Here is a 25,757-nt window from a genome sequence, read left to right as displayed (position 1 = left end):
AGCGTCTGGTGATGAAAATGGATTCTTATTGAAATAGTTTAATGGAATGTTGTATGAATAAATCATTGACGCATTAAATGATTAGTCCATTAGTTCATCAATTATTTAAGTAAAAAATGTTTATATGTGGGCGTCAAGATTTCATTGCAGACTGATCTTTCACCAAATTTAGATATTATTTATGCTAAGAAATTAAAGAACAAAAGTAGATAAAAAAAGGAAAACGAGTCCAATAATTGTGGGAAATAATAAAAAATGAACTGAAAATACTTCTAATCTCTGGAGTATGTTTTGCAGATAAATCCTATAAATAAAATAAAACGTACTCGTATTGTACCGTATAAAAGTAAGGAAGGTATTTTTGAAAATCGTTCTGCTGTTTCATATGATCAATTCACAATATCTTTTGAAATTTGCAATTACAAAGTAAGACAACCCTCTTCATCTTGATCAGTTATTGTTCATTCCAGACAACAAACTTTGACTCTCTTTATATCCTCGTAACAAAAATAATTCTTAAGCTGCAACAAACTTCAACACAGTACATATTAAGATAATTATCGTTATTCAAACCTACAAAAGGCGCGAAGAAGTATTATGTTCGATATATTGCTCACCATTTAAAGGAAATGTCGCCTTTAAAAATGATTCTGCCAGTTAAGAAATTCTTAACGTAGATACCTCATCCTCCCACGTCCATCAATACCCAAACAAAAATCGACCCATAACTGCAACCCACACTGGCCTGAGGGTTCCTACTGAAGACATGGAGTAGGAGGATTGGACGAAATCTGCATTTTAAAGCGCCGACTCATTTTCCATCAATGAAGAAATTTAATAAGTACTGTTTTCTTTGATGACGACACAACTATTTTAATGTTTATGGAATTCTAGAGGTCATAAAAAAATTGTAACTGTTTCATTGAGAATTTTAACTTAGGTAAAAAATCTTGTTACAATATTACTGAAAAAATGGACAAACATTTTCTATTTACAATTTTTTATACAACACCAATAATTTTGAATGAATAAACATCTTTGGTAAAAACTGTGAAGAAGAAGAAAAAACTATAGTGAGAGAAGAAAAAATTTTCGCTGGGGTATGAAATGTGTGCTGCAAAAAATTTTAATAATCCAATTTGGAGAAGATAGAAGCCTAAGGAAGTAAAGTAGAAAGCACAATTTGTTTAGAGAAGAAATTTTAAACACAGCTATTTTTAAATTAAGCAATTGTGTTTTCAGTGTTTATAGTGGTAAAAATGTGTAGGAGTAACTTCTGCGTTTTTGTGCAAAATTTGTAATGGTTTTGCTATGATAGTGCTAAAGTATCACTTTACTGAACGATTTTGAATTGAGTATTATTTTGAGTATTTTGCAAAGACTCTAGTTAATAAATCCACCAACAACTAAAGAAACAAGAAGGACGTCTTATCTTATCACGAAAGCTTATCCGATTGAGTTTTTTGAAAGAAAGAATTAGAACCAAGAAAGACGTTTATTTATGTTTTTGGTGCAGAATAAATAAGAGAAGAATCAAGATAGTAGCTATGACGAAACGAAACGTATTAGAAGCAGATACTACAATACTTAAAAAGGTTAAGAAAAAATACCTACGAAATTTAATTTTACATGAAACATCTCTAAAGTAGCTTCTAAAATCTGATGTACAATCAGTTTTATCTCTTCTTGTTTCAATTTCATCGTATTTGCTCGTTAATAGAAGTAAAATTTACAATTAACTGAACCAAAAATGTACTCGTGTAAAGGTGAATGTTAATTACAATGTAATTATACAGATGTAAATCTGTGAGTGTTGTTCCGTGTTCCTTACAATGAAAATTTGCATTCTTTGACCTGAACTAAAAATAAATTTTTAGTGTCGTATAGTGTGCCCATTTTTTCGCCAGTTATATTTTATTCGTGTGTCAGAATCGCCTTTCTTATGTAAAACATAACGTAATTTATTGATTGAATCCATACAAGCACGCAAGTTGTATTGATCGTGAAGTATTTTAAGGTGTTAAACGCACAATATCCTTATTTATTTATAGGTGCGCACACAAGATATCCGTGTTAAGTGTCATTCCGACAATCACTAATGACAGATTTGCACGATGGGTAGCTCCAGAATCGAAAGATGAAGGACGGTCGTTCCTTCATTTTGTGCGCGCTTCGGTATTACACGAAGATGAAGGTGCTGTGAATTCCTGCTGGCCGTATTTCGACATCAATATGAAAAGATGGCAATTAAAGTAACGTAACCGTATCGAATATGGCGTACATAAAGAGCCAATAAGAGGTCCAGATTAGATTCAATGGTATCTCTGAATAACAAAACCGAATGTGTGCAAGTGGCGGCCGTTCCTCCCACTAAGGTTTCGACTTATTGCAAATCGTGTATAGTGTGTATCCTGCAAAGAAACCACTAAACTCTCATCATTGGATTGTGGTGCAAAAACAACCATCACAAAACGTGCCTTGGTCAGTACAAACAGGATAGGCAGGTTGTTTAACCATGCGGGGATGGACTCGGACCAAAAGAGCAAGTCATCTCGTATCAAATGATGGCATTTAATTTAAAATCATTTATTTAATTTGCCAAATAAAGGACTGCTCTCCCGCTACGGAATTATATGCAAATAATGATTGACAGCGAGCATTCGAACATCACTCACAAAAAAAAATTGAACGAGGAATACGCAGTTTCACGCACAAAATGCGATTTTAATTAACCAATTAGGAGCCAAATGGGCCTTTATTATCCATCGATTTCAGCCAAGCAGACCGCCTCTCGACTCAAATTATTATGTGTTTCAATTACTTTATTAGGGACTGTTAATTCTTATGTTGGTTATTTTATAGGCAAAAAATTTGCACTGCAGAATAATTTCAACTACTAGATCAACTAAAAAAGTTAATAAAATTTTTAGTTATGACATTCTTACAATCTATCAATTAATAAGACAATAATAGACAAATTATTGGAAGGTTTACGTAAAATTTATGTTTCATTGGACTTTTATTTAAGTTAAGACATAACATAATATGGTGATGATTTACAACATTTAAAAAATAATTGGCCAAAAGATATTTACACCATATTTTACAATTGTGCGCAACGTATCATTGTTGATGATGCGTATTCCCTCAGCAGCATTAAAAAAGATTTATCGCTCGTTTATTTAGTAATCCATACAGCTATACAAAGATATCTTATCGAAGCAGATGTAGGACCCAGTAAGTAATGTAATGTAACAAACTGGAAATATGCTTGTTGTGTACATCTAACAAAATAGTGATCATTTTTTTGCTGATGTCTTTCTTACCTTTGTGTTCTTACTACTTCTTTTACGCTTAAGTTAGAAAATAACAAACGTAAATAAGGTCAAAAAAAGTTATTTTCATACAACTGTACTCCATTTCTGAGTTCGATGCCGGTGCCGCTTAACACCCGCACGTGCAACTCATTTTAACAAACCTTGCTCTGAAAGGTGTGTGCTGGTGTAAGAGTGAAAAAACATGATGTTTGGAAGATATAGTACTTTAGAGCAGGAAATCTAAAAAGTTTAATTGTAACATTTTAATATCAGTAGAATGGCCTAGGGAAAATGAGAATCACTAGGAACCACAACATGCAATGGGAAATTTTCACCGTGAGCAGTTTGCGATGTTCTACAAGCAGCATTACGCCTTCCCGTCATGAAATGTTTTGGACGCACTGGAATCTGTCAGCGTTTCCGTCGTTTAGCTTAGCGGCATCGAACTCAGAAACAGGGTTATATAAAGTCGTAAAGTGTTCCTCTGATTCTGAAAATTTTCTTAAAATTTTGAGAGTTATTTCCAGAAGGTTAGGCATTAATGTTTCTACAGTTATGATCTTATGAACATACTTATTTGAGTTAGGGAGGTTCTGGTCGTCCTAGAATAATTCAAAGACCTTTTGTGACCTTTCGCCATACGAAATCGAAATGACAAACAAAATGGGGCTGCTTGCTCCTTTTAAAGTGCTACCACATACTGCAGGTCCCCAAAGAAGAACCAGGTGTTTCCAGCACACAGCAATCACTGGAGGACTTAGAGTGTAGGAGGTCGTAGGGTTGGGGAAAGTTGGGACCCTTTGCCAGAAGAAGACATAGACCATTTAATTCGATCCATGCCTCGAAGAATTACAAAGGGTTCTTAATAACTGTCGTGAACCAAATCAGTATTAAAATTTTGTGATGAAATGCTAATGTGGTGGAATAAAATTCTACGGTAATCTTTGATTCCTGAGAAGCTTTCCATTTCCAAAATTTTTTCAATGGAATCTTTGGCATAAATTGCCAAATACAAATCTTGAATTGTGAGTTTTTGTATGTATCTCTCGCTTGGAAAATGAAACGAACTGAACTAGAGGAAAAAAATCAGTCCTATATATTTAAATGGTGCGCTTCGAAGATAGTGGATCAACTATGTGTAAAAATAAATTCACGTAATGAAAATTGACAGGAAGGAAGTTGTTTCTCCAAGCGAAGTCGCTCACAACATTGTAACTGTATAAACTGAAGAAGTGTGTTTAGAAAACATGTCCCCTTCATATTCTCCAGATTTGGACCCATCACAGTTCCAGTTGTTTCGAAAATTACAGATCAATGATATCCAGTCTAAAATTGGACAACAAACTTTTCTTTATTAACTTTATCTTAAAAATCAGCATCATTTATGGAGCGAATCACGCATAAAATTTGAGTTTTTTAATACACCTGATATTATGTTCCAATCATGCAGTAGTGAAAATCACCGAAGACACATTTATAAGCAATTACCTATAAAGCATTTTTTGTTTTTATTATCTCTTCTCTCTCCCCTTTTGATTTTCAGGCTCAATTAAATTTTAATAAATATTTTTCGGAAAAAACTGTTGTAAGGATTCACGAGAATCGTCGATAATGAAATAAGTAGCACATTAAATTAAAACGTATGTACTTAATATTGAGGTGTAAAATATTCGCAACTAAAAATTCGGTAAGAATGTCACTCAGATCGGTGATTTGGTTTTTGTGTAAACGCTGTAAAAGCCGTGTTTGCAATCCAGTTGAGGTGAATTGTATTTTTCAGCCGAGAATAATAAAATCTTTGTTACTGTTATGCCGAGGCTACTGCGCATCTGGCAAATTACACATAATGCTTTTATAGCTTGTAATTAATTAGACATTATCAACATTTTAGTTTTTTCCCTGTAAAAAACCTACCAAAGAATTTACAATGTTATGATAGATATGTCCACAAATGTAAGTTACCGTATATTTACAACGGTCGTCAGTGTTTACGAGAATCTAAACCGCATTAAATAAATTCTTTCGTTATTTATTTCTCAAATTAACAGCAATCTTGGTGACAGAAGTCACTGAGATGGAATCAATTCATAAATAATGCCGCCTCGGCACGAACAATAACGTTTTTAAAAGCCTGGATAATTTTTTTCTCTTCTTCTACTTACTAATAATTCGGGAGACATACCTGTTCTTTTTGATCGAGCCACTCCGGACCAATATTGCCTTATGAAATCGAACTGAACAAACTTTTAATTTGAATACTGTTGTCGGTAGTGTGGTAGTTATCGTGTCAGTGGAGTTGCTGGTCAGATTTCCAGGAATCGCAGGGCACTATGTGGCCATGGTCTTGATTTCACGATGATGCTGCATTTAGTCCCGCCAGATACAATTAGACCTTACATTATTGGATTAATATACGTCCATCAATGCGCCACTAATATTACCCGTCCACATGCCAATTGAAAATCTCTGCTTGAGCAATTTTGCTTCATTTCAGTTCCATTGGAACGCTCCTTTTTAGTCGGTTTTTGTGGTGTCCGTCGACATTATGAACTACAAAGACAAACCCACACCAAATCCACCTCACTTTCATGCCAAAAGATCATTCGATCCAAGCTCTTGACCAGGGTAATCAACCTCTAAATATATATGATTTTCAACTGAAAATTATTTGATTTTAAGTCACCTCTTCATTGTATTTTTCAACTGTTGCAAACTATATTCACGTCTTTGCTACAAGAAAAATCTCAAAACCATTGATATTAACCATTTTTTTAAATAGTATTTGCTTTACTTATTTATATAATTTATGGTGACAGGACAATTATCAGTTTTGTCGATTTCGTTGCTAACTTACTAAACAGACCAAAAGATGGCGCCACGGTCAGCGTCAAAAAAAGTCCGTCCGAAAAAGAGTTATTTTTCGTCCGCTACTGAAGGATTTAGTAAATCCTTCCTCTTAACAGGGTGCGTTCATGATTGTGTGTATTAACTTAAAATAAAAAAATACATAATACGTTACACGAACATCCGCATTTAATGCATTAGGATTTAGACATTTCTAATGTTTCATCTTTTGGTCCGAAGTTGGCGTAATGGAGTCGGTCGTATTGTGTAAGAGCACCACAATTATTTTTTTCTCCGAATTTTGTACTCGCACGTATATAATTTCGATATTGTTCTAGTATGAAGTGTTGATAGGTGCTGGCCTATACTCTAGCAATCTCATCACGCTTTGATGTCGGTGATCTCTTGAAATGAGCATTTCATCCGTATCGTTTTATATTATTAAATCTAATGAGTACTAAACATTTTCAGACAAATTTCTAGGAACCAGGTCTGGCATTGATTGAAATGCTTTATTTCATGTAACGGTCTGATAATACGATCTCGAGTTGTCTCTCTCGCCTGTTGAGAGAGGTTGCCGTCCACTCAGATCGAGCCGATTCAAAACGATACTTCGAAATAAATTTGCATTTTCTCAGAAACTTTCCGAGGTTTTTTCGGAGAATCGTTGATTTTGTACCAGGAAAGCCGGGTGGAAGTCTTAGAAATGATAGTGGGATTCTGTGGAGAAGAGAACTGGCTTTCGGTTTCATTCTTGCGTTTGGGGAGGCGTTCGAAGAAAACTGACTTACAAATTTGAGACAACAAAAGCACAAAAACAAGAATTGGCCTCTCAGCTGTTCCACTTTCAATTAGACTGAGATTTTTATACCACTACACTGGCCGCGCTTACATTTCCTTTTATTAAATTTAAATTGTTGAAAAGACATACATGCAAGAAAAATTACAACATTTCTTATTTGTTGCAGATTTATATCTATTACAATTCTTTCAAATAAAATCGTGGGCTGGGAAGGTGTTGGAAACTGTAGATTAATTGGAGCATGTTGACAGCTAACCTAAAATTTAGAGCCAAAAAATTTTTCTTTCTTTGCAATGTTTTACATTAAAAATAGAATAACTTAACGATTCCTATTCTCGAAGCAAATATCTAAGGGCACTCTTTGCACTTTGCTATAAACAAACATGTTCAATTATGTCCCGATTAAACATAAAGAAATGGCATTCGTGTCAAACGGCGGGAAATTCAAACTTTACACTGTTCTAAACGGTTTAATTTTTCTAATGCCTACTCAGCCCAGGGTTTTATTTGAGCGCGCGATATTATGTAAAGTTCATTCACAAATCAAAAAACCACCACCTGTTGCTTAAGGGTTGGTAAAATTTAAAAAACCCTAGGTTCATACAATGACGGTAACTATAAATTATGACATTTATTTGATTCAAAATAAAATTCAATTGCTTTGAATTTCGTTCATATTGTTTTATTAGCAGCACGTTTCATTTATTTATTGATTATTATTATTTTTACTTAAACATGCCCAGAAAAACAAGACATTTAATAAACACTTAATCTCACCAAATTTTACAGTAAACAGCATTGCCGATGCCGATAGTAATTATCGAGGAAAATGCGACGTTGGTGGTTTTTTGATTTTTGAATGGATTTTAGCACTCAAAAACAATTTAAACTTGTAAATTGTCAAAATATTCATTTTACAATTTATTTTACCATAAAATTATTTTGCAATGTCAAGTCGAGCCTTATCGGGTTTCGTGAATGATCTCCTCAGTATTCTTCTATTGCAAACTAGTAAAACTGGCAACAATGTACTATTGACGCTATTCATAACCCAAGATCATAACCTCAAACTTACAAAAATAATCTAATTCAACAGACAGCTTTACTGCCAAATTAAATGCAAAATTTCTATTATTAAACAAGGTGAATGCATTTAAAAAAAGTGGTTACCTAGTAGTTTTTAACGAAATTTCCAAGTTTAATATTTTTAGAATTATCATTTATTTATTTTAACAAACCGAGTTGTCTGCTTTGTCCAAAAATTGATTTAATAAATTGTGAAGCCAGAAATGTTGTGAAAAATTGCTATGGTGCAGTTTTTTTTGTAAGTTGGGCGTGATAAGCGTTTACGGTGCGGTTATTCGCGGTGACGTCAAACTTTTTCCTCATTTTAATGAAGTGTAAAAGAGTGAAACATGGTGAAGTTGCGGCCAGACTCTATCGAGTGTGTCTTATTAGATGTTAAACCGCAAGATCGTCCCGTTTTTTGCGAGGCATCATCATATTAAGAGCGTCCGACCAATGGAAGCAGTAGGGCTATAATTTGGTATCGTTTTGTGATTGGTTATTGCGATGGTCGGTGGAGAGGAGCTCATTAAGCATTGTCGATCATATTTGAGGTTATGGGAAAGAAGCAAAAGATGAGACAACGTGTCCGGCATAAGAAAAAGCGTCTCGTCCGTTGTGTAATATCCGGGGAATTTGAGCAATGTCCTAGGCGGTTTCACTGGCACCGCACACGACGCACAGATCTTCACGTCTTCGGCGACATACTTGGCCTCCATGGTAGCTTATGCCCATCGCAAAAAGCCGATTGATTGCGTCGCTTCAGATTTGATGGCGGATTAATCATCGGCTAATCGACGGAAACATTAGGTATATATCGTCGACAATTAGAGAGCCACTCACTCACCGTGCCGTCTAATTCATCAAGTCCAAGACTGGTTTGTGACCGAGTGTTATTGCCGGTTTTATGTGACATCCGACAATGTCATAGTTTAAGTTAACGGTTTCGAAACGGCCGGCAAATTATCACAAATTATTGCCTTTACAACGAAACCAAAAGAATCTTTTGTGAGGCAGCTTTTATGGCAGCTCACCTGAAAATTTAATGACAACTTATTGATTTATCTCCAGAGTCCTGTAATTATTTTCGATTGTTGCGCAATAAGAAATTCCACTCGGGTTCGATCCGTTTCAAACCGTAATTGAATATATCAAAAAACTGTGCATCAGCAAAACCAAAAGTGAAAAAAACTAGAAATCATTTTTATTAGAGAGGAATCCTATTATAATCATATTACTTCGCCTTGATAATAAAATCGATAAATGATCCGATTAATTTTGACGCGGTGTTGAGAACAGTTCCAAGAAAAGACGTGTCTTTACAATGTGTGAAAGATCTTACTAGATTCAATTTAGTAGGCAGCATTCTTCCAACAAGATTTTTCTGTGAGCTTTCCTAAGGGAAATCGCTGTTTAACCCTCTTTTTTTTATTATCGCTGCCGCAGTTAAATAAGAAACGATTAATTTTATTGCCTATTGGGACCCCGCTGATGAGGAGGCCGACTCTGTCGAATAAGTTGTTAAATAGATATCGGCGGTTTTACTGTTTCCGAAACGTATACGCTTCTTAACAGACGGATTTAGAGCCGATTTTTTAATCATAAACGTGGCGGCCACACACATTATATTCCTATACCTCAATCATAAAAATCCCTTCGACTCTTACCTATTAACGGCCTTTTAATTTATACTCCGACAGATTATATTAGGCCTCTTTGCCTTTGACCGTTTGGCGGCGGTCTTCCGATTACTAAATACTAGCTTCGGGATGGTGCTTTCGGTAAAGCCAAACAATCCTTCACACTTCCACACATCAAAAGAGTTCATCAGGCCTGAATAATTTCATTACCGATCCTGTTTTCTATCAACAAACGCTTCCGCCTATTTTACATGCAGTTAGCTTAATAACGTAAACACAATTATCAGATTTATGGCATCTTAAAAAATTATAAAAATTTTAATCATTACTCGCGACATTTTATTTTCTAGTAAAATTGCAATATTATCGGTGAGTTTTGTAGTATTGAAAACACAGAAATAAAACAGAAATCAAGAATTCAAGCAAATTTTTTCACGAAGTTAATCGATTCACTTTTAAACTGTTATGAATCATGGGTATAATAACAGTCTGCGAATTTCGGTAGTTACAATAAAAATTACTCCTAGAGTAATAATTAGCACGCACTACTTCAGCAAATATTTTCCAAGACGAAAAATTCCAATCGCTGCGTTATCGTGAAAAGTAGTTATTTACAGTAAGAGCGGAAGGTAAAGCTTTCGTTCACGCGAATTGCCATGCAATTCCAGTGACCGAAAGTGGGACGGATCTGATCCTATAGATAAAAATAATAATAAAAATAAAATGCAATTACATTTGTCTGTTTGAAAATTCTCTTACTAAGTTAACTAATAAATTTACTAATTTGCAAATATAATGAAAATTCATTGGAATGCATTAAACAGTTTTGTCTCTCTAGTTGTGTAATTTATTGAAATGTTTATTTTCTATGCAGACACTTTATTGCCTCTGTTTTATGTAACAATCTGCCCCTCCCTGTTTTGTGTATATAGCGTTTTTTAATTGATCCTCTCTCTGTCTCAGATTAAAATGATCTAAATTTCAAATGTCAAAGAAAAAATTATTAAGCACCAAAACAATAAATTACTACTTGAATAATGAAATACAATGCAGTTAAGTTCCTTGTTAAAAGAAGAAACAAATAAAGTTCCTGCTAATAAAAAATATCAACACTATTCTTAAAATCAAAGAATTGTTGATGTATTCTGATCAACATATGTATTACAAATCAACATGGATATTTATTACGAGCTTTCAAACTCAGTTGGAAAATTTTGAAAGAATAATAATAATAGTAATCTTCGTTAGCAAATAATTAAATATCATAAAACACACCTGTTATATTACGTCAAGAGAATAGTAGGTAAAGCAAAATTAAATTTATTTTGTTTTGGCAACAGGATAAAATGTGAAAACAGCTTCCTTGTTACTCTTAAGTCATCAATATATATTTATTTCATTTTGCGTTGATATAGTTATATCAGAATAGATCGAAAAGTATTGTTCGAGCTTCCAGTTGAATTTTTAAATTGACTCCACCACAGTGAGCGCTTATTCAATCAGTCGTCGACGGAGTAGATTTCCTTTTTTCTTACTTTTGGAACTGGGCCGTATTTTTGTATGAAAATAGCGTAAGCGCTCTGCTTCAAGAGTTTTATTGATGTAACTTTAAAAATAGCCTAAACCAGTCAATCATCTCGATTAAACCAGAATTAAATCCCGAACCGCACCAACACCACAACAATCCCAGCAGCAAGTGAGAAAGACAAAAAATAATTTTAGATCGAAAGTTAGACGGCGTCCAGTAGTGCAAAGCGTTTCCGTTTGCGAGAGTCAAAAATCCCGGTCCATCGGTTCGTGATTAAAGAATAATTGTGTGTTTGTGCTGAGAGCGGCCATTAATTTCATCATAAATAAAACATTGGCCGCGATCTTGGCTTACCCTTCAGTTCCGGCGCCCGTTTAATCTAAAACATCGCGGGCGATATGAATCACGCTCATCCCTCTGTCAACGCCGATGAAGTGCTCTATAATTTGACGCCGAGTTCCGACCAGCCTCTGGAGGTATGTGTCTAACGAGACAACATTGTATTAACCACCATAAAATTGACCTGCCAGACGTAATGCGCGGTTTAGATCGGACGACTTGCCATGCGAATTCATACCCTAATTCCCTAATTTACCCCAAGCTCTGGAACCACCACAAAAATTTCGACTATTCATCATGAGATCAGTTTTATTTACATTTTGAAAAATGTTCGATTTGGCTGTTGGTTCTCATGTTCTTCTTTACCGATGGAAAGTTGTATGTTTGTTTAGAAAATATTTTCTCTAGTCTAAAAGTAGCACGCTCACTGACAGTTCTTACATTAATTTGTCAATAAAAGACGGTGTTTTTCTGATCTTTCTTTTCATTTATTTTTACGACCGAAGGACTTAACACGGTTCTATTATGCCACATATTAATTTGGTAATACAATAATGTGCCGTTAAATAGATTGTTCATAAAATACTATTAAGAATTGATTCTGTTTTGATTAAGATTTTCGACTGACAATATTGGGTGATTCAAAATGATTGTGGCCAAGTATGGCAACTATGTACGAAAATTTATGTGGCAACTGTGTGAATGGGGTAGAGTTGACATTTGTATGACATTTCATAAGCGTGCATTTGATTTTTTCAATTCTATTATACACATTGATTTGACAACTTAAAAAATTGCGCGACTATGAACTGTCAAGGAAACGTCAACTCTACCCTACCCACACAGTTGCCACATAAATTTTCGTACATAGTTGCCATACTTGGCCACAATCATTTTGAATCTACCAATATCTGTGAAAATGTGTTTTTGTGTGCTTTTGATATGCTTTTGTGTTTATTTAAAACATCAAAGAGAATTCTGCAATACCGTGGACAAACGATTACTATTAATATATCTCTTGCCAAATTGTTTTCTTTTTGGTATGTTTTATTGTCATTTTCTAGATATTTCAATTATTTTGAACAAACTGAATGTGTATAAATTGTATTTAGATTATCTGTATTTTTCTTCCTTTCATTTGTTTTAAAGAAATATATTTTTATTCTCAATTTTCTATTGCCTTTATTTATGTTCTACTGACAATGTCTGAAGATAATTTTTATATATTATTACGATTCTAAACAGTTAAATGATGCTATGTAATAATGTAACCACCTCTTTGTTTCTATGGACAGCAGAGAAGAAGAATACTAATAGAAATAATAGAAAATACTACGGATTAACTCATTTGTGAAAGATATTTTTATATTAAAATATATTTGATATAAGATAACAATCATTTTGAGTTTTGCTTGTATTTTAGCACTTCATATTCCCTTTAATAATAATTTGAGTGGGATTGGAAAATGTTTGCGCCCGAGCCAGTTCGTAAACCAACACTTAATCTTCGCTTAATGATGTGTTTAATAAAAATGTTGTTAATGCTCTTCAAAAATAAGCTGCGGAGATCTTTGAAATATTAAAAATAGATTCTGACTTGAATGCGGTAGTGCAACATTTCGCATATTTTACTATTTTTGATAGATAGAATATTCTTATTTTAAAATCGTAATTTGTTTTTACCATTATAAGTATTCTTGTGTGTTTCATATTTTCTTAAAAAAATTTAGTTGCCTTTGTATGTTATAGTGTAACGAATGTATTGCAAAAATATTATTTTAACATTCTAATTTTGTAAATATGAACAACTGCAGATTTAAAATAATAAACATATCTTTTAATATATTCCGCCCATGTGACTGTAATATTAAATTAACAATAAAATTTCCTGCCAGCAGTATTTAATTTTTCTTTATTATTGCTTGCAATAAATTTTCAAGTGTTTTTCATAAACCTTAAAATATTGAAATATGTGTGGTAACTACACCACATTTAAATTTATCCACAAAGTTGGCGTTGAAGAGTCGATTGTGAGTGCACCACTCGTGTAAAAACCTAAGATTTAAACAGCTGATCCGTGATCCGTAATCCGTATAGTGCGTTCACAATCGACTCTTCAACGCCAACTTTGACAATAAATTTAATTGAACGCACGATACATCACAGTTAAAAGACTAATTAGACGTATGTGGATGTACGCTCAGTTCAATTAATTCTTGTAAATGTAAAAATGAGCTTTATTTTTTAGACTGAAATTATACAAGAGCTTTTTATATCTGAAGAAAGAAAACATTAGTTCAAACTTGAACTTCTTGAAACAAATTTCGTTGGCATGGTAAATTTATTTAATTTATTTAACTGAACAATGTCAAAATTTTGATATAATCTAGATATTTCCCATATCACGTCAAGTTTTTACTATCTTATTTCCTTTGATTGTCTTCTTTCCTTATCTGTACAGTAATAACAAATAAACTGTATTTTTGTACCGTAATTAGTAGAGATAAAAAGACATCATTAGATTTAGTCATCCGGTAGATTTCTATTCATCAAATGACTGTCATATCAATTAGCAGACACTTATCATTTTTTCTGCTCTGTAAATCTTTTGGTTGACCCTACCTGATAGTCTTGTTGAATAAATTTGTTAAAATCTTTTTGCAAATAAAAATATAATGTTTATTTCTTGGTTTTTGTGAAATTTGTAGTTTTTGGAAGTAGGTGGTGTGTCAGTGGCCAGTTTCAGACAAAGCGTGTGATAGGTGTCCACCTTTAAGGCAGTCGTAAATTGCTACATATTCAATGACGGTGTAGAAAAAGTGGAGATAATGCTCTGACGCGATCCAATTATACAAATTCTTGAATAAACCGATAATCAGCGGGAACGAAGAAGAAGGAGCCGTCGTGTTGCGTGCCCGTTTTGTGTGCGACCTCGGCACTGTCATTAAGGATCAGAAAAGTCGATCCGGTAAATAAGACTTTAGTAAATTGCACGGTGACAAGAAACTTAGTTTTTGTGAGGAGCTATTTGCTCCATATAATCACGTTCACATACGCCACAGGCTGTCCGGACCACCGCACCCGTCCTGGAATGTCTGCACGGGTTCTTTGATCCCTCCTGTCCGGACCGCGTATACCCTCTTTTAACTATTAACACATATGTAATTATACACAATATATATCAAATTTTGCCCAAAGGCAGGCCCCTTCTATGCATTTTTAACGTGTGCAAATATCGACTTTAATTTAAAAACCGACCGGCCTAAAGCCACGTTCACCAGGTGCATAACAGAACTATCCCATCATACACTTTTTCCTAATCTAGTTTATTTTTATTAATTTTATTACAAAACATATTTGGACATTGGAACAAATATTGGTACGATTTTCTTGACTTAGCTCCTTGTGAATACTAGATTTTCTTTTTGAATTAAAAAAAAATCATATTATGTATTTATAATTTACACGAAAAGGATTTAATAAATAATAAGAGAAATCTTCTTCTACACATTAAGTGATTAAAAACTGGTCCAGAAATTTTGCATAATGAATTCATTTAAACAAAAATGACTACTTGAGGAGTAACCGAAAATGTTAACGGCAGAGCGGAAGCGCATTTAATATCAGATTTCTGGATCAATTTTAGTCAAATAAATTTTTGTCATTAAAGATGAAACTTCATGAAGTTAACCAAGAGCCAAAACCTCAGAATATGGATTGGATTGTGATTTTTATGCACAAAGTCTAAAATTAAAGGAACGTCTTTGTGGTGGTCATTTTGTGATGATCTGCAAGATGCCGAGTATTTGTTCGTGGCTGGTTTTCAATTTTGTCAAAAATGTCTTCTTCTGCAACTAAAATGTGATCTTCTCGTTGCTTATTCATTTAGAAAGGTCCAAAATCGCGAGATGCTGCGCAACGTTTACAAAGGTCCGTGCACTGGAAAATATCCTTTGAGGAAACTTTTCACCCTAGATTTGCCGTGCTAGCTCTGAGGTTCTTGTCAAAATGACTTAATTTTGAATTAATGACAACGAAAAAGTCTACTATGACCTGATCTGACCTGACCTGACCCATTTTTTCATAAAATTCAGTGGTTCCCAAACTTTTTTTGAAAATTGTACCCTCTTTTTCTCGAAAAATATTAATATTGGTAGAAGCCATTATTGGTTCAATCATTTCCTATTTTCAAAGTCATCCTGTATTAGTGTCTTATTATTATGTATCTATTATTATTAGGTTATTATGTTGAATAACAAAATTCTGTTAATTATCCTTAATTTGTAATTTTGATTATTTTAATTATTTTTGCTACAGTGTTTGCTTCCCTTTACTCGTTTTACCACATTAACTTATTTTTAAGTGTAATCTTATTTATTTTATGTTCATTAGTTTTACGTCTAGTTTTGATTCTTTACTTGTTCTTGTTTATTTTTGTAGGATCATATTTCTTATTGTTTGCTTGTCTAGTTTTAACAAAAACACAAACGTCTTGTTGCTAAAATATTCAATCATTGAGTAATAAAAACTGAACAATCGTTAAATTTTTTATTTCCACACTTACCAACCAATTTATTTCAAATTTCAATTATTTAACTAAAATTCTTAAAGTAATTTAATCATTAGAATAGACTTGCTTATGGTGTTACTTAAATTGTTTTAGCAACACATCTGTGACAATATCGTGGTTTGATTGCTAAAACAATTTTTTATGTGTTAAATTTAATTTAAAATACTTTGACCTCTGATTCTCCATAGAAAATGAATCTGTCGATAGATCATTAGTATAAAGATTATCGTACTTAGAAAAAGTATTCTAATTAATGTTGGTGTTTTTAAAGTAAGTTTCAATGCATAAATTAATTTTTTATTGTTCAAGGATAAATTGTATAACAAAATTAATTTGTTACATTGACTCGTAGATCTGAGTGATGTCAAATCGAACTTTTTTTTAACCAAAAATGTATTGTTGAATATTTTATTATTAATAATTTGGTTTTGGTGTGGATCGTCAAATCGATCTCGCAGTTAGAAAAAAAAAGCATTCCAATGTGTGGTCTCCTTTATTTGTCCGTTTTTAAAGAATGAGGCTGAAACGGAGTCGTAAAATTACACAAGCGTTGAGTAAACCTTTTTTCTTTAAAATAATTTGTATAAACTGTAAAACGACAATAAAATAAAACCAAGACTTTAATGTCTTATAAATTAACTTAATTATGTTATCTAGTTTTTTCTCCTTCGGTAAAAAAAACTTCGACGCACAGGATTTTAATAACAATCATTACTACTTATTAAATATTCACACGATCATGTTTGACGTATAAGTAGATGTCAATGTAACAAAAAGCCAGACCGAATCTAGGCGATTCGATGCACAGATGTCGTCCCTGAAAAGCGTCCATTCTCCAGGATTGTTCACGACTGCAGCGGCGTGTGAAAGTGCATTCAGATTTGGCGGCAACATGTGTACCCTGCGTGTCATCGTAACATCAGTAACGCCTAACAAAAATCCGAAATTTATTTTTATTAGTCCGTATGAACAATACGGTTTTTGGCGGTTCTTCAATGCACCGCAACGGATTCCCCTGCACCAGGAGATAATAAAAGTCGCTGTCCTCTATACATTTATTTCGCTGCTCGAAAATAACTTGGTTTGGTGCCAATGCCACCTGGTCATCGCCGAGATTTTCTACAATACTGTGACATTTCAGTTTTGAAGAAGCGTCCGTGTGAAATTACCTCCCTATCCGACCGGCCAATCACAAATTGATAAACAACTCTACAATGAATTGGGCTGAACCATTGGCCCAAGTTCAGCAAGTGCGACTCACTTTATTTATAGTTTTCAAATTGAGTTTAACGAGTTTCCGTTTGTTTACAGCATCCGGAGGAAAATGTCGGGGTTGGGGATATCGAGTTGAGTGCGTTGGGGGAGGACCAGGTGGAACCCTCGAAAGCTCGGTCGAGAGGATGCATGGGTTTCCTGAAGAGCAGTGAGTGTTTTTTTTTTGGTTCTCTTCTATTAAAAAAATTAATTGAGGTATTGTTTCAGCGTGGAAGAAGTTTACTGCGACGCACCACTACGACGATCTAGACAGCTTGGAGAGATATTATTTGAGTGAGTACTTTTGTTTTGATTAATGTGCCGCCTTTCGAAATTCTGCCATCTTTTCATTGTGGCTAGAACTAACTTGTTTAACAGGTTAGTGTTACGAAGTTACGCTTAAAGGAACCTGTTACTTTTGAATTACGAAACGGTAGATGGCAGCACATATTTTAATAACTCATAACTAGATGTTATGGACCTGTGTGGCGTTACTCATTTAAAATTAATTGATTGATCAATCAATTAAAATTAATTGCAAACAAATAGAATTTAAATTTCATCGTTGATTGCAATAAAAAATTTAATTTTCAATTATACTCGTAATTAAAAAGCAATTGGAAATTGTCAATTTTTGTTTACGAATAAGCTATCTGTTACAGTTCTAAGTAATAGACTCTTAAAAGTGATTATCCAAAATTAAGCTTTCAACTTTGGGAATATATTATTAGGTTGCAATCTTTTACTTAAGTTTATTAAGCACTTAACTTTTTTTTCTTGCCTTTTTGATATATCAGAATAAAATATGTGAAAGTACTTGGTCCTTTCAATGTTTTTCCCCTCAGATTATTAAGTATGCTTAATATTTATTTTCATGAGTAGCGCTGTTAGATCACTTTTTAGGTATGAGGCCGAAGTTTGAAGCACGAGGCGTCAGCCGAGTGATGCAAAACAGGCCGAATACCTAAAAACTGACAGCGCACAAATATTGAATAACGTTTAAAATAAGTCTGCGATCATTAATAAAAAGAATATCGAATTACTGTTTTACAATAATTATTTCTTGAACTTGTAGAATGATGCGCTTTTGCAGGTTGTTCTAATTGCAATATTTTGTGGGTTCGTTTGAATAGTTGCCACATTTTGATATTAAATTAAGCTCGTTATTTTCGCGCTTTGTTGGATCTTCAACCGTCTTCCCGCTTTGCTGTCGCTATTTTGACAGCGCAAGCCTTTCATTTTTCATTTGGATTTCTGCCACGTTGTTGATTTTTTCTACAGTAATTAATATCGCAGTGCTAATTACATTACGGAGTTGTGTTCCTTTTTGTTTTCATAACGACAGCGTGAAATAATAGTCTCTTAAATCCTCGTTAATCAAACGAAACTCCCCCGTTTCCTCGTTGTTTAATCGGTTTTTGTCGGGTTAATGCCAGCAAGTTCCTTACACACTGAATAATGCCGAAGATATTTCAGGCGAGGTTTCGTTTAATTCCCCTACTAGACCCAATCAAAACTTTAAAACAGATATTAAACCCAGTCGTTATTTTCATTCGAAGGAATCAATCGAACCACACGAATTAATCAGTTCGTCCGATTTTCGCGAACTTTTACAGAAAAGTTGCAGCGGGGCGATTATTTCGGAATCTTTTCAAGAATTAATATTAAATTCCAGCAAGTTATTTCAGCTCATCGGGAACGATCATTAAAAATTAAGTTAATTAACTAAACAGACTGGTTCTCAACGAACCATCAAAGATTTACGACGGAACCATCTGCAGGGTCGCCCCAATTATGTGTACACCTGAAAGAGGAATAAACGACCGACGGATCTTCAATTTTAGATGCGGTTGTGCCGTATTTTCCGGCGATGTCGTGCCATTCATATCGGTCGTCGATAATTCCGGGGTGGTGTTAATTTAATGAAAACCGCAGCCACGAGGCATGTTTCGGAGTTATATCAAGTGTTTATATCCTGGGATGAGACCTGCAGGCGACTTACTTTAAATTGTAACTATGGCAACAGGTGGTCCAGGGGATGCACTCAATTTTCAGCGGCGAAATTGAAACTGTGAACTGAATACGTTATGATTCGGTTCAAGGAGTTACACGGAATTTAATTCGACTGGAATTTGGAAATCTACTAACTGGAAATTTTATTAGGGGAATTTATATTAATTGATGCCCTGATGCTACCGGAAACGAATTACTTGCTTTGTTTAGTACTGAAAAATATTTTCAGGAAACGTTTATTAAAATAACGTTGACGTTTGATTTCCCGGGCTCGACGGTGAAATGAATATTTAATTAAAACCAATCATTGATTAAACAGTTGTTTTGTATTTTGCGTAGTTGGTAGATTCCCTGCAGGATTTTGGATCAAATTGTTGGGATGTTTTATCTCAATTACGGTACATGTTTTAAGGATCATTAAGAGTGTTTGGTTACCAAACCGAATTTGAGTGAAAATTTTCCAGTTTTTTACAGGATTCGATGTTTTGTAAATAAAACCAACCTCCAGGTAACTACGTGTTTTAATCCTACAAATCATTATTTACGAGTTTGTTTGGTTTGACCGCGCATTTCATTATAACAAACTTTTAGACAAGCACATCAAGAGGTTTTCGTTTTGTTATGTCAATTTATTGTTTTGACCCATTATTAATGACACATTAATTATTTAATGTTAATTTATTAGGTAATACATTTGGTAAATATTGTAAAGCGGCCTATTATTATTAACAACTTTACATTTGTAATTTATGTGATTATAGTGTATTTTATAGATTTGTTTTTAATAGAGAATGTGGTTTGCATACATAATGAAGGCACTGGCCACAATTGGCTAGATTCGGTAACCTAACCTTTATTTAACGATTTAAAAAAGCGACAAAAAATAGTTTTTCCTATAGCAGATGTTAAAGTGTGCTTTTACCTACTCAAATCAAAAGGTCAAGTAGCATTTTAACCGCAAGAGTAGATAAAGTGCTACTTTAACAGCAAGGGTAGATAATAGTTATTTATTTAACGAGTTCGTGTGTAATTTTGGCTTTTTAGGCATGAGTGGACCAGTTTAAAACTCGAGTGAAACGAGAGTTTTAAAGGTCCACGAGTGCCAAAAAAGCCCAAATTACACAAGAACGAGTTGAATACAACGTTTTTTTGTTCGACGAGCCCCTTAAAGGCTCCAAATCGCTAAAAATCTTTAAAATTAGCTTGACGTTTTGTTTTGACAAGTTGTCAAATTTATCAAAATCCGTTCACACAGGCGAAAATTCTCAAATTCTGACAGTGTCGAACAAAAAAGTAATTTTTTTTACCAGGTTAACGTGATTTTAAAACCTGACACGATTAGTAATAAAAAAAAAAATGTTTTAATAATAAAATACAAATGCTATAAAATACAATTTTATCGTCTTGTATAATAAATAACTAAATCATGTGTTTTTTTATACAGGGTGTTTCTGAAATACGTGTGTTAATTTTAACCAGTGAAAGAACTCGCCAATTTATGAAACTTTTCTCTATAACATTTTGTGAAATTCGTAAAAGAATTCCAAGATTTTTTGCCCCACAATTTTTACCAAACGAGTCATTTTGTGAGATTAACTAGTTTCTATTTTTTGTAACCATGAAAATCTAAATTTTGATTATTTATTTTTTTCTATAACAATGGAACTTTTTAACAAAGCTCTGTTTCTATCACAACAGAAAATTTTCGCCCTTATCCATAGGCGGGTATACACTTTGATGGTTAATTTATTCCAAATTTTAAATCAATTTGTATTGCTTTTTCGTAAAAATGTTATAGAGAAAAGTTCCATGATTTGGCGCGTTCTTCCACTGGATAAAATTAACACACGTATTTCAGAAACACCCTGTATAGTTTTTTTAGTCATGCCAATGGAGTAAAAATGGAAAAAACATTTCTCGAGTTTATTTCAATTATTTCAAGCTTTTACTGTTTGTCTCGGCAATTTTTAAATTCTACAGTAATCGACGAATAAATGAATAAATTGAATTCCCTCTTAAAATTTTGCAATAATTTGACCTAATAATTTTTAAATGTACTTAGAACATATGAAAGCGATTTTACAAGAAGAATGAAGTGCTTAAATAGGCAGAGATATATTTGTGGAGACAAGAATAGCAACAAACAGTTATTTGGACAGCAAATAGTAGATTATATCATTAAGAGTAGAAATGAGTCTTTTTGTGCTAAGCCCAGAGATTGAAGACCGAAACGAAGTTGAGGTCGGAAACTGGGCGAAGCACAAAAAGACCTTTTTAAATCGTTTGGTTTGGTTTAAAAATGTAACAATGTAGGTTAAAATATGTCTCACAATGTTAAGAGCCTACGAGTTGTGAATAATAATGATTATTGATACAACATTGCAGTTTTCTTTGTTTTTCAAGATGCCCTTTTCCCTTAAAAGCAAAATCGCACAAGGTATTCGAAGTTGTACTTTATTTTCATCAATTTTTAACCACCCAATTTAGCTGACATCACCCTATTGGAGTGAAATTCGCATCGATACGAAGTTAAAACGCGTGAGATTCGGCACGTGCATCCAAATAATACCGACACTCTGGAACAGACAAGCGTTATCATTTCTCTAATCAGATAACCGTAATTGGCGCCGCCATTATAATATCGACTGTAAGATAGCAATAATTTACGACTTACTTCAGGCGAGTATAATGCGAGGGTTCCTTACCAACAATCATCTTTACTTATCGCTATCTGGCCCGAACACGATTTCACGAATTTATGGCTTAGCTGTACAAGTTGACACTTTCCATTTTAGCCCGCCAAAGCTCTTCCCAGTTTAAGTTTAAAGCTTTGGTGAGCCTCGACCGTATTCAATTTGTATCATTTGAAACACAAACAAACATGGAAAGTAAATAGACGAAGGATTTTTGCATTACTAGGTTGAAACCGTGGCTGCAAATTTTAACTAAACTCGATGCTTTTGCGTCGCTTCACACAAGAAAATATTAAGACGGAAATGGTTAAGGATGCCAAGAATATTGTAAAATGAAAACACAATGCAATATAGCATGAAATTGAACGTCCACATTGACCCAATTCTATAGATATTTTCTAGATGTACGAGTAATATTACTTTACCTCACGTGCTTTAAGAATCGCTGTTTGGAGCTCACACAACCTTGAACTGCAAGTTTTGTATTGTTTTTATTGAGATAACAAAGCTAATACGCCCCGGAGAACAATAAATAACGTAAGAAATTTCGATAAAGCCTCCGTCCATTTAGCTGTACAAATACACTTTTTCGAATTATTAGGGCGTACAATTTATAGCTCCTTTAATTCTGTAGCTTTTTATATTTTCTTTGAAGCTTTTGTAAATAACAATCCGAGTTTATTTCGGGGATTCGTGACTAGAATGTGTAGCGAGGAACAGACGAGGCGTGTTCCTTTTTCGCACAAACTTAAATTAAGGTTTTAAGTGTTTACCTATGGATAATTAATCTACTAAAGAAAGTTTTCGCATTTACTTTGATTTTTTTATCCCTTTAGACACGTTCCAGGGAAGTTTTCAGCGAAGCATGTCAAATAGTATTACTCCTTGGCCTAAATCTCGTTTCACTTTGTTGTGAACTTTTTCAGCTACTTAATAATGTGATCAAGTTTTCTCTTACATATTTACACATTTCCTTTAATTACCATCACCCAGTATTTGCGTTTACCTTTAGGATATAAAGCTCTCCAGGGGTAATAATTAAATTTTTAATAAGCTGTCTCCGTGTTCGAGTTTTGTATTAGTAATTTAAGAAACCTTCTAGAATCGACAACGAAAGTGAAAGTGTGGCATTACTTGTGTTATGACTTGCACTCACTGAACTCATAGACATCTCTGAAACACCGAAAAAAATTAATTTTAATCCAGGGTTGGTCATTTTTTGCAATGAACTACAGAAACGAAACTCTTATGACAGGTAAAAATCATAATTTATTGAAGTGAAAACTTCTTTAGCCGCACCACATAGATTTAATTCCCGAATTTCATGCGTCACGCTAAAATCGTTCGCGTTCGCATCACGCTAAAATCGTTCGCAGCAAGCTAAAATCTTGGGTTTAGCGGAGCGAACGAGAAACAGTCAACTGTACGTCATTTGTGAAGCAAAATGTGAAGCGGAAAATGGACAAATTATAATAATGCAGGGTATCTACAAATGATTGTCTGGTCCCGCTTGCTGTGAAAACTTGTGTTCTGTTCAATACAATAAACCGTCGTCAGGAAAATAAAGCTAAAATAAAACTTAAACATGAAAACCTAACCTCAATAATTTATATAATATAATATATTACTTAAAATTAATTACGAGCGCTATAGAAGTTTTCTCTTCTGTCGTGCGTTCTTAAGCACACACTTATTTTTTTATTAGAGGTAGATGCATTTTTCAGGAGATTGTCTGGATCTCATTCGCATTGTTGGTTCTGATATTTTTCAACCAAAGTGGATCAGAATCATAATACAATTTTTAATCGTATTCACGTCAGGTGAAATCATTTTTCAGCTTTACCTTCTTTTGCAAGATCCTGATGTCGACGAACTGGTTAAATACTCCACACCTTTTGTATCTACGATCTATGTAAGTCTACAGTTTATTTGATTTAGAAGCAATTATCATACCATTTGAAGGCGATTATATCTCTCGTGGAAATCTTAGTTGTCACTAAATCAATCAGCAAATTTCGTGACGTTTTGAAACTTTGGGCCATAGACAGTTGCGGTGAAGAAGTATTCGCAAAGATCAAGAGAAACATTCTTATAATTAAAATATACGGAAGAAGTCATGTAGTTTTTGGTTTGTTGGATGCACTAGTATTTGCGTATCCCACAGAAAGGAGCAGAGACAACTTTATCATTTATAGATTTATTGAAGATAATTTTTATAACTACAAAACACTACTAAGTTTACCTTTTAGAATCGTAATGGGTTTTAACCTATATGCAATGATAAATGTAGGTCTTCATTTTGTTTATTTCACACAACACCTTAAATTTCAGCTGTATCTGTTTAACAATTCTTTGATGAATATTACACAGGATTTTGATAATGACGACGAGTTCTTATTTTATGATGATGAATATCAAAAGGAAATAAAGAACAGGCTTAATTTTTTTATCAAACGGCATATTCAATTTATCAAGTAAGCTACTCGTCTTGTATTCTTTTTTTACCTCCTTCATTTCAGGTATTTTAGGCTTCAAAATAAAACTGTAGGAATTTTTGTTGTTTTGATTCCTGTTATTGGTTGCATTTTCGGAATTTCAATCATGCTTACAGTTATAAAGGTATTTCTACATTTTTTAAATGAAAGTAAACAACTTTAATTTCAGGGAGCACTTTATTATAATTATCTCCAAATATCTCTAGCTTCGGTTACATATTTTATTACAATGGCTGCAATACTAATGGGGGGTCAAAGTCTACTAGATGAGGTAAATAAAATGAAAATTATAGTAGACATTTGTTTAAATGCAGTGATTTTAGTCAACTAAAATCACCAACATAATTCTGTCAACACCGTGGTATAACTGGAATAATGATGTCAGGAAGGACATGCTAATTTTTCTTATTAATTCAAAAAAGCCTGTTCGATGTGAATTTTCCGAAAAGTTTGCTGTCGATTATAATTTAGGAGTGTCCGTAAGAAAGTTTGTAGATTTTTTGTATAAACATTGTTCTCTAAATTCTTTTAGATTTTGAAAGGAATATATTCGGTAGTTTCAATACTTGTTAACATGATTCAGATTTAGACGAAATAATTTGTAAAAGTTTTAAACTACATCTTTAGTAATGTAGCTTCTTATAATATTTACAATACTGGAATAGAAGATATTCCATTAAGAACATGTATGTGCTTCAAATACAACATATGATATTCTAATAACAATTATTGTAACATTTTACTGTACATATTTTGGTTTCCGTCTTTAGAGATGAGTACAATAATTTGTAATGTTTACATTCAACTTGCTTATTTGCATATTTTCTGGCAGTCTTTTATGCAATACATGTTTTTACAATTTAAAGAAACGAAATGTCCTCCTAACATTTTTTTGGAAATTCACTTATTTGTGATTATAAGACCTTATTTCCTCTATTTTTCTTTGATTTCTTAAATTTTGATTGACAATGATCGACTCGATTACAGGGTTGTTCATCACAAGTTATAAACTCATATTGATTTTACGGAAATTTCTTACTTTACTTATGTTATGTTATCAACTAAACTATAGATATATATTTACTGTGTATTTCTAGTCAAATAAAAATAACTTAATATTGAAGATTGATTTTTTTTAATCCTTTGCGGGGTTAACTGTGAAAAAAATAGGAATATACATTTTCGAAAAAAATAAGA

General features: G+C 33.4%; 1 protein-coding gene and 1 long non-coding RNA gene across 8 annotated transcripts in view; both read left to right on the top strand.

Annotated features, from left to right (window-relative positions):
- The window catches only part of LOC138135799 (Kv channel-interacting protein 4), a 200,175-nt gene that overhangs the window by 44,637 nt on the left and 129,781 nt on the right, over positions 1-25,757 (top strand). The window contains exons 1-3 of one of the 6 annotated variants that reach the window (XM_069054696.1): positions 11,371-11,672; positions 17,417-17,528; positions 17,588-17,653. In XM_069054696.1, the coding sequence (XP_068910797.1) occupies positions 11,595-11,672; positions 17,417-17,528; positions 17,588-17,653 (256 nt within the window). In that variant the 5' untranslated portion in view covers positions 11,371-11,594. Of the gene's footprint in view, positions 1-11,370; positions 11,673-17,240; positions 17,356-17,416; positions 17,529-17,575; positions 17,654-25,757 lie in introns of those variants that run through there. The other 5 variants (XM_069054690.1, XM_069054691.1, XM_069054693.1 and 2 more) reach the window with 5 other exon arrangements.
- Positions 23,926-25,624, top strand: LOC138135800 (uncharacterized). 2 transcript variants are annotated; one of them, XR_011161086.1, is made up of 5 exons: positions 23,926-24,539; positions 24,585-24,684; positions 24,730-24,831; positions 24,884-25,039; positions 25,093-25,624. It is a non-coding gene; the product is annotated as an uncharacterized lncRNA (long non-coding RNA). The 2 variants fall into 2 exon arrangements; XR_011161085.1 differs by having other exon boundaries at positions 24,594-24,684; positions 24,884-25,624.

The sequence above is a fragment of the Tenebrio molitor genome, chromosome 7 (assembly GCF_963966145.1).
Source record: "Tenebrio molitor chromosome 7, icTenMoli1.1, whole genome shotgun sequence".
NCBI classification, from domain to species: Eukaryota; Metazoa; Arthropoda; class Insecta; order Coleoptera; family Tenebrionidae; genus Tenebrio; species Tenebrio molitor.
The sequence above is the reverse complement of the archived record's forward strand: the minus strand, read 5'-3'. Positions and strand labels throughout refer to the sequence as shown.